Source organism: Apium graveolens, unplaced genomic scaffold (genome assembly GCF_009905375.1).
Source record: "Apium graveolens cultivar Ventura unplaced genomic scaffold, ASM990537v1 ctg7795, whole genome shotgun sequence".
Lineage (NCBI taxonomy): Eukaryota > Viridiplantae > Streptophyta > Magnoliopsida > Apiales > Apiaceae > Apium > Apium graveolens.
Window position 1 is genome coordinate 865 of NW_027420637.1, and position 10309 is coordinate 11173.

Here is a 10309-nt window from a genome sequence, read left to right on the forward strand (position 1 = left end):
ACAAAATCTATACTGTACTATATTATTATACTATAATATTATAACGAAACATGATTTTATTTGGCCAGTGGGTTAACACCTTCCTACAAAGTAGGTTAACACCTTCCAAAATAATGTTTAAACAAATATATTTTAATTAAAAAAATTAAATCATGTAACTAATATAACTACAAACTTTACGAATTATTATCAAAATTAATTTCTCATCGCACTCAACCTCTTTTTTGTTACCTCTTTTGCAGGGAACCAAACACTTTTAAAATTAATTTTAGTAATTCAAATTATTATATAACAAAATAATAATCAAAAAAAGATTAAAAAATATTAAAAAACAATATCAAATCACCCACATACTCAACTGCTACTCAAGACTTCTACTTTCCCGTAAGCTCCACACCTTTTTAAGATTTCAACTATCTAAATTTTGAATCTTTCGATAATATAACACATACAAAATAATGCATGAATATTTTAACTTCATTAATCTTAATATTATTATTATTATTTTATAATTTATTTTTTTTATAAAATATTCAAAGAATAAAATTACAAATATTATAATTAGTCCGTGGATCGCACAGATTATACGCTAGTATTAATGAATAATGTCCAAAATAAGTAGGGAGGATATGTGTACACACTAAATATATATGGTTGCTGAGTTGTCTTTCAAAGAGTTTACGGGTGCTGTGAAGTAAATGCACCGGGATAAAGTTAGTAGTTCGGATGGTCTTACTCCTGCCTTTTCCCCAGAATTTCTGGCCTACTTTAGGTAAGGAGGTTTTTATTTGCTGCTGAGAATGGTTGAAGAATACTTCTTTTCAGCTAATCTCAATGATACTAATGTAGTACTCATCCCTAGAAAACCAAATGCTTGTCGATTAAAAGACCTTCGCCCTATAGCTTTGTGCAATGTATTGTACAAGATTTTGTCTAAAGTTTTGGCCAACCGTTTGGAGCGCATTCTTCCCCAGATTATTACAGAAAATCAAGCTGCGTTTGTGCCTGGTAGATGCATCATGATAACGTCTTTATTTCTTTTGAGCTCATCCACTTTATTAAGAAATCAAATCGAGGGAGGGAAGGTGATGTGGCTCTAAAATTGGATATTTCAAAGGCTTATGATAGAGTTGATTGGAAATATTTAAGGAAAATGATGCATGTGATGGGATTCTGTTCTCAATGGGTCAACTGGATGATGTTGTGCGTAAGGACAGTTTCGTATGAATTTTGTTTTAATGGTGCATCAATTGGGTCCTATTATTCCTTCTCTTGGAATTCGTCAGGGGATCCCCTTTCTCCCTACTTGTTTCTCTTTTGTGGAGAGGGGGTTGTCATTAGCTCTCTCTAAAGCTGTCGCGGAGGAAACCATTCATGGTATGAAAGTAAGTAATTCTGCTCCAGTAATCTCACATCTATATTTGCGGATGACTCTTTTTTATTCTTTCGTGCAAATCAGCATGAGACAGAAATTGTTAAGCACATCCTGGATGAGTATGCTCGACTCTCAGGATAATCTATCAATTATCAGAAATCTGGGGTTTTCTTCGGTTCGAATGTTAGGCAGGATAACATGCTGCAATATCAAGTATTGGGCGTTAACAATGATCTTCAGTCTGGTTTGTATCTAGGCTTACCTTCTCTGGTTGGACGGTCTAAGAAGCGAGTTTTTGATTTTATTAAAGAGAGAATGTGGAAACGACTTCAAGGTTGGAAAGCCAAGAAAATATCTCGTATTGGTAAAATAGTTTTGATTAAAAATGTTGCAACGACCATCCCATCGTATTGTATGTCGTCCTTCCTTTTGCCGCAATCGATGTGTCATGATATGGAGGTAATGTTGAATAAGTATTGGTGGCAATCGGGATCTACAGACAACAAGGGCATCAACTAGATTGCTTGGGATGGTTTGAGCATGTCAAAGTGGTCAAGGAGGTTGGCATTCAGGAATCTTTATGGATATAACATCACTATTATGGCTAAGCATGTCTGGAAGTTCATTCATATTCTAAATTCTCTTATTTCACGGTTTTTTAAATCAAAATATTTCCCGGGATTCTCATATTTGCAGGCACAAGGAATACCAAGTGCTAGATTTATCTGGAATGGAATTTCTTACAGCTAAGAATGAGGTGTTCAGGGTTATCGTTGGATTTTAGGTGATGGAAAGTCGATAAGGTGTACTCGAGACGCTTGGCTAGTTAGTAAAAGTGATTTTAAAGTTGATCAATCCTGGACTTATGGTAACAACAACTTAGCAGTGGCTGACTTGTTCCAACCTAATGACAGGGCTTGGAATATCAGCAAAGTATCAGAGATGTTCTCTAGTGCTGACGCAGCCGTAGTTTTATCAACTAGAATTCCTTTTCTGCCTGCAGTTGACCGTTTGGCTTGGTCTAAAACATCTAACGGTAAATACTCGGTGAAAACAGGATATCAGCTGTGGCACTCTAGGAATGTTGGCACTGATTCTGTTTCTCAATCACCAGGTTGGAGCAAGCTTTGGAAGCTGGACCCCCCTCATAAATGAAAACTTTTCTCTGGCGTGTCTGTAGAAATAATATCATGTGAGAAGTAGACTGAGTATGAAGGGTGTTCATCTGTCACTTGACTGCCCAATGTGCAATTTAGCTGTTGAGGATTTGGCTCATGTCTTTTTTAATTGTCCTTTTGTCTTGGCTTGCTGGCAATATGTGGGAATAAGTTTTTCTATGCAAGTAATATCCCATCTTGGCTTCTTACTAAATTAGAAACTGCGGATCAAGACCTTTTGGTAACAATTGCTAAAGTATTGTGGGGTGTGTGGTTTTTTCGTAACAAAAAGGTGTGGGAAGGTAGAGTAACAAATGCTATTGTTGTAATGGAGTAGAGTGCGAAGATGACCTTAGACTGGAAGGAAGCACAGAAGAAACGTGTTATTACAATGTCACCCAATATGAACTCTGTTACCCAAGAACTAGTTAAATGGAAAAAACCTGAAGCTGGAAGTTTAAAGCTTAATGTAGATGCTACAGTTTGCACATGTGATGACTCTTTTTCAATGGGGTTGGTTTTTCGAGATCATGCTGGTGTTTTTGTAGCTTGCAAAACAATAAGGCAACCTCCTATTGGTACAGTGGCCGAAGCTGAAGCTTTGGCCATTCTTGAAGGTCTTCATTGGCTTCTCACATTGCCTCATTATAGGGTATTTACTGAATCAGATTCCTTAACCAATGTCCGAACTCTGCAGTGTTCTCAGGATAACCTCCTAGAAGTTGGTCATATTTTGGATGCTTGCCGTATTATTCTTGATTCTAGAACAGGTTATTCGATTTCTTTTGTTAAAAGATAAGCGAATAGGGTTGCTCACTTAGTAGCTAGATTGCCCTGTACCATAAATTGTCAAAACGTGTTAATATTTCCTCCAGTTGTGTTGTTGGAAGCTCTCTCTATATATATATAGGGCTGGTGTATAAATTCAAACTAATATAATAGCACGTGCGAGTCAAGGACTATTTTCTAACAATATTGGAATTTCGCGTATAAAGGTTAGAATTATGTGAGGATGGTGAACATTTTGAAATTTTATAATATTGAAAAGTTTAGAATTTTAGGAGAATTAGAAGCTGAAGTTTGAATAATTTCGACCACATCTGAAGCAAAAATAATCGTGTCCTCACGAATTGAATTATTGCAATTCAGATAGACAGTGATTGTCAGGTTTTTCAGTGACTTTTCATTTTTTCAGAAAAAATGGTCAAATTTTGATATTTTTAAATTGAGTAGATTATGTTGTTATGATCGAAATAAACCTAAATATGTTGGTTTCAATCAAAAATTGAATAAATTTATTAATTATGTATACATCTAAGAATATTTTATTTATCCATAATTGTTAACTTATTTGATTTTTTGTTGTCAATTTGGTCAAATAACTAAAATATATAAATTATTTTCTTAAAATTATATTATGTATACGTTCTAACAATATAATTTTTATTGAATAAACACGCATTATAAATTTATTTGTGTATTTTTCGTATTAGTGTGAACTTGATTATTTGACATTGTTAATTAATTCTTACATATAATATCATAGATTTTAAGAATTCGATTACTTGAAAATATATTACATTATTTACTAAATACATGTTATGTCTTAATTTATTTATATTTTTGGTATAATGATTATCTTTATATGTTAGATATTGATCAAAATTATTATCTAAATTATAACTTTAATTAGTTAAAAATATATAGCTAACTAAATCTATATATATATATATATATATATATATATATATATGAAGGAAAAACAAGACTAAAAAATTTATTTCATGAACTACAATAGGAAGAAGAAATTTTACTTTTTAGCGACACATATTAAGTGATTGATTAAAACATAAAAGACATAGTGTCATAGATGTATTGTACTGTTAGAATTAATGGGTAGATTGTGCTTCGATTCCCGCCAACAATAATTTTTTAATTATGATAGATACAGGGGCAAATTCATCATTTTACTGAAAATATGTTGGGATTTTATATATAAAAGAGATTTATATTATTCTTATGTACGATAATGGTAACTTAGTCTTAATTTCAATAAAGGGTGTTCACCTGTTAATTAAAGGTATGCCTTTTTCAATATTTATTACAAGTTAGATGTACTTTGGTAAAATAAAATCATATGCACAAGTCTTTTTCGATCTTGAATACTCTCTCTGTCCCTTTTCCGTTGTTATTTTTTATCGGTCAAATAGAATAATTTTTGATCAAAAATTAAAAATTACACTTATAATATTTAAGAAAAAAACTGAAAGCTAGATATTAAATTAAATTAAATGTTTTTAATTATATTATTTTTTATTTTATTTAATTATAAAATATTAATAAACCTTGATCAAATTTCGATAAATTTGATTGCATAAAATGACTAATTTAAAAGCGACACGGGGTGCAATTTTTTGAAACAATCAAGTAAAGGATAATGTTTGGGGTACATAATTGTGTGTACAAAATTTTGTACATAATGATATGTGGTGGGTTTAATTGGAATGTGCCCATATATTCACATCAACAAGCGCAATTAAAACACACCACATCAATTGTCATGTCATTCTGTACAAATTTTTTGTACAAAATTATGTACACATGACATTACTCGTAAATAAATTATGATATAAATACTTAAATTTCATCAAAGTGGCACCTTATCTTATTTATTTATAGCCATAACCGATTCTAGAAACTATGCCATATAGTGCCCCCCAAGAAATGTTCGGTATGCACTAGTGGTAAGTAACGGTAAAGACCATACTAACCATAAATAAACCTTTTAAGGGATTTAGTGCATCACAGATTAAAGTTTGTACGAAGATATGATTCTTATGTTTAATACTCTTTCTTCACTACCATGATAAACCTTTTAAGGCATTCTAGGTGCTGCACTGACTGTAGTGTGTAATTTTGTCCGTAGAGAGTCGGGCTTTTTCAGTTAAGAAATCAAGTTTAGAACTTACTGTTTCCCTAAGAATGATTGAGAGCCATATCTTTGGCCAGTTGAAGATTCTCAATTCAATAATGCAAATCATAATAAAAGGAATACTAGCATTTCGTTTTTGCCTGCAAAAGTGAATAGAAGTATGGCTTGAATTCATCCTGTTGACGTTCTTAACTTCTTATGCATCATATATGCTGAAATAAGTTGATCAAAACAAGTTACGAAGATGAGATGCATTAACAAGTACAAACGTAATTTCTAATTTAGGTAAGTCACATTTTTTAATCAACTCTGAATCATCTCTCGACGCACCTAAAATCAAAAGAAATCACACACTGTAACATACATCAAAAGAAGTACTTTGTACTGGGGACAGTAGAAACGCGTACTCAAGCCAACAAAGAGATGTAGTTTTGATCAACCTTGTGCCTAAAGAAGTATTAAAACTCCTGGAACATGCTTTCAGGCATCTATACCATAATTACGTTGACATCAGTTATTCTAACATCTCGAAAATCCTGTGATTTCACCGAGTCTTATCATTATCAATAAATTACGTATTGTCATGTTGTTCTTGATTTTAAAAATGTCAATTTTGTTTTCCTAAGCATGTTTTGCTAGTATTTTTATAATTTTGTCGAACTACAAAAGTTTGAGATGTTCTGGTTGCATCTTGTGTACTACCAGTATCCAAGTACAAACTTTGCTGCTGTTTAAGTTCAGATAAAGTGGATGATAGTTATATAATTTACGGCACACCTAATAATGATTCTTATTAGCAGATTTATATAACAGTGATACAAGTACTTCATAAGTTTTTATGCCATCTTGACCCTTTCTTGAAGAAAACATGTTATTGTCTTCAAATCATGATTATTACTTGTTACTTAACTATGGTGCTCCAAACACCTTCTGTAATCTGTTGACTCGCAGAGGCTGATCTTTAAGAAACCTTACTGAAACTTCAGTACGAAAATCTAGACTGAAACACTGATATTTCTGCAACATCATGTCAGCTTCAAAAGATATAAGATGTGTGGAAAGTTGAACTGACCCAAACCATTGGATATTTCACCGAGTTACACTCAGCCAAACCAGCTCGCTCGAGTACCTTTTTGGCATAAGATGACTGGCGAATTTGTATGAAACCACAGCCTCGAACAACCTCTAATCCCACGTAATACGATAGCTTACCCAAATCAGACATATCAAATTCTCTACCCATCTCCCCCTTGAATTTGAGGATGTCTCAAATATTTGCCCCTGTGAAAATTAGATCATCTACGTAGACTCCAACAATCTGCGAACCAGCTCCATCACGTTTGATATACACGACATTTTCAAAAGGGCATTTGATAAATCCCAACGTTAATAAATACTGATTTAACCGTGCATACCATGCTCGTGGAGCTTGGTAAAAACCATATAAAGCTTTCATCAATCGATAAACCATATGTTCTCGTCCTTCCTTTGCATAACCCTTTGGTTGAGAGATATAAACTTCTTCTTGTAACACTCCATTTAAAAAAGCTGATTTTACATCGAGGTGATGAACCTCCCAATTATGTTTGGCTGCCAAAGCTAGTGGTAAATTCACGGGTGCAAACACCTCCTCATAATCAATCCCATGTCGCTGCACATAACCCTTTGCAGCAATCCGGGCTGGGCTTTGTGTTTTGTGATTTCACCATGTTGATCAGTTTTCAGCTTAAAGACCTACTTTAAATCGATGGCCTTGTGACCCTTCGGCAGATTTGTGAGTACCCAGGTGTGATTTTTTTCGATAGCTTCTATTTCTTTGTCCATCGCATCTTTCCACTTAGGCTCTTTTATGGCTTGTTCAAAGCATACTGGCTCATCTATACCCATCAATAATAATTCCTCCTCAGCCATTTCGACTTCAGTCTTGTGATCATAAATATAATCAAGACTCCGAAACTTACGTGTTGTCACACTGTCATCATATGCATCTCTAGGTACATCTGTATTTGTTGAGCCGAGTTGAGAACTACTTTGAGTTTGCTACAAAGGTGTGTTTGGTGACCCGATTTCAACCTCTGGAACCGTTATGGGCTCACTTGTAACATCATGTAAAATTGTTTCAGGAAAATCAAATATATATTTGTCCCCTCCAGGTGCTTCAACATTGATTGTAGTCTCCCAACACCATCCCTTATCTTCATTGAACACCACATCTCTACTGATATGAATCTTTCGAGCAACAGGATCGAATAACCGGTACGCTTTGGTGCCTGGTTGTAACACCCCCTTCTAAGGGAGATATTACTTAAAATCCAAAAACCTGCAAACATAGCACTAATATATTTCTAAACAATAATTAAACAGTCCGAAATCTCAAAAATAATATTAAATCTCCAAACAGTCTAAACCAATAATATAAATGTGAAATCTGTAAATAAATAATTAAGTCTAATTAAAGATAAAATTCTGAAATCCTAATCAACGAATTGGGGTAGCTCTCCATCACACAGTCCCAGATCCCCCTAAGCACCTGCCAGAAAAAGAATATGGCATGAACCAAATGCCCAGTACGGATTTAGAATACAGTTTACAAAATAAAGAGATCAGAAATAAATAATTTGTAATTTATAATAAATCAACAATTTTTAAAATAAGTAAGGCTGAAATAACGAGGGGTTAGGATATTTCATACCGAGATCAGAACAAATACAAATACACACATCATAGGGTACCTAATTGTGCAACAGAATGGATAACGTGTACGGCATATACAACGTCACCATAAATCAAATCACAAATCAAACTCTGGGTGCACCCACGTATCCTGAACAAATATCAAATGCACAAAAGGTCCTCCCATGGGCTAACAGAAGGATACACCGTGACCAATCACACTGTCACGGAAGTGTCATGTCACTGGTGCCCGCAATGACATGGCTGTAGTACCCCTACAGATGGTTAAACTCGGTATACTCTAAATCACACTAAGGCACTACAAGGAAAACTGGCTCAGACAAGTGTTTTAAACCCGTTATCTGATTCCCTGAAAACCCGTTGTCTATTGAGCCGCCGTCTCTTACATGGATCAGACAACGATTAGAAACAGTTGTGTGAGTCATCGAAGACAACGACCAACAATGAGTCCCCGTTGTATTACAACCAGAACAAACAACGTCTTTCCATAAATTCTGTTGTAAGAAGATTTATTAGATAAGTAATGTTAAAAAGGTTGTGTATGTGGTCACTAAGAGTTTTAGAATAGAACATAACACACAACCTTTATTCAGATATATATATTGTCCTCTACCTTAACACACAATTCAAACGATAACCACCGTTGTATTACAACCATAACAAACAAGTATTTTCTATATATTCTGTTGTAACAAGTATACTTAGACAAGTTCTCTTGAAAACGTTGTGTATGTTCTTACTAAAAGTTTAGGAGTAGAACATAACACACAACCCTTATTATTTATTGTCCTCCACCTTAACACACAATTTTCAAAAGATAAAATTTTGTTGTCTTACAACCATACAGACAACACCTTTATTTTAAATTTGTATTGTTGGAATTGCTTTATACAACATTTTTTTATCACTTGGTATTGTATGATTATGTTTTGCACTTATATTTTAATGTAGAAAGTGTTGTGTGGTCTTCAAGGCATAATTCTTTTTATTCTTAATAGCATTGTTGGACAATGGATAATAGTTAGTTTTGTTCAGACAATGGTTTTTTTATTGTGTGAATCTTCTTTTAACAATGTTTAGTTTTAAATAGCATTGTTATATGTTATAAAACATGATGAGCTTGGTCTTTATAAGTGTTGTGTGAGACACAATATAATATGGTTATTGTATAACTTTATTGGCTAAAAGCTCCTCAAACAATGGTTTTTCAAATTAAAATTAAACACAACAACATTATAAAATGAACATGCCATAAAAATTAAAACCCAAACTATCATTCAGATTACAAGCAAATTGTCACCATTACACCAACAATCAACCATCAATCCTTCTATTACACCAACAATCAACCAACCCTCCATTACATGAATCCACTAAACCAATATTTAACCATTGCAACCAAGAACTAACTTATAACCAAGTTTTATCTTAAACAAAACAAGACCATTCAAGTAGAAAGCAAAATATTTTCAGGTGAACATATCCACAAAAACGCCAGTAATTAGAAACAACGTTTAAATAGAGTTAACTACCATGACTAGAACTCCCAAATTTCAACACAAAATATGTTCACAACTCAAAATACCCAGCAGCACTGTATGCAAGTTCAAGTGGCATGCTTCTTCATGAAGTACTTTGCCCATTCAGTCTTTATCTCGTTCAGTTCTTTCATGCCATAACTTAGGTTGCTTCTGCGTAGCCACTGAAACATGGATCTAAAAATCACATTTATTTACCACAATACACTTGGATATAGAAAAAAGAAAGATAACTATAACATTACCTTCTCATGAAATTTTAATTCCATATCGGCACAAATCTCTTTCATGTAACCCATTATAAACAAACCACAATCTTTGCTCCCAGTTTGGACAGGTACCCCCTGGAGAACATTAAAAACTTTATATATGTCTAGCTACACTATTCTTGTAGAATAGAGAAATTGATAAAATATACTATATTTACCCCCAGATTCTCCCAAGATATTTTCTTCTTTAAGAACTTCTTTGCTTTTTCCTGGTAGAGTTTGATGGCACTACGAAAATATAATATAGATCAATTGTAAGTCATATTTGTATTTAATTATTAAAGTGATTGTAGTTGAAATAAAATTTTAATATTGTACTCACTTGTCAATCACTTCTGTCCATA

At 33.4% G+C, this 10309-nt stretch overlaps 2 protein-coding genes across 2 annotated transcripts; both read left to right on the forward strand.

Moving 5' to 3' along the window:
- The first annotated feature begins 800 nt into the window (after nucleotides 1–800).
- On the forward strand, nucleotides 801–2869 carry LOC141704399 (uncharacterized). The gene is made up of 5 exons (XM_074507644.1): nucleotides 801–1085; nucleotides 1287–1385; nucleotides 1532–1834; nucleotides 2141–2489; nucleotides 2751–2869. Exons 1-5 carry the CDS (start codon nucleotides 801–803, stop codon nucleotides 2867–2869), a joined length of 1155 nt encoding a protein of 384 aa, XP_074363745.1.
- Nucleotides 2870–2878: 9 nt separating this feature from the next.
- On the forward strand, nucleotides 2879–3331 carry LOC141704390 (uncharacterized). The gene has a single exon (XM_074507636.1). The coding sequence runs from the start codon at nucleotides 2879–2881 to the stop codon at nucleotides 3329–3331; it is 453 nt and encodes a 150-aa protein (XP_074363737.1).
- Nucleotides 3332–10309: the final 6978 nt, after the last annotated feature.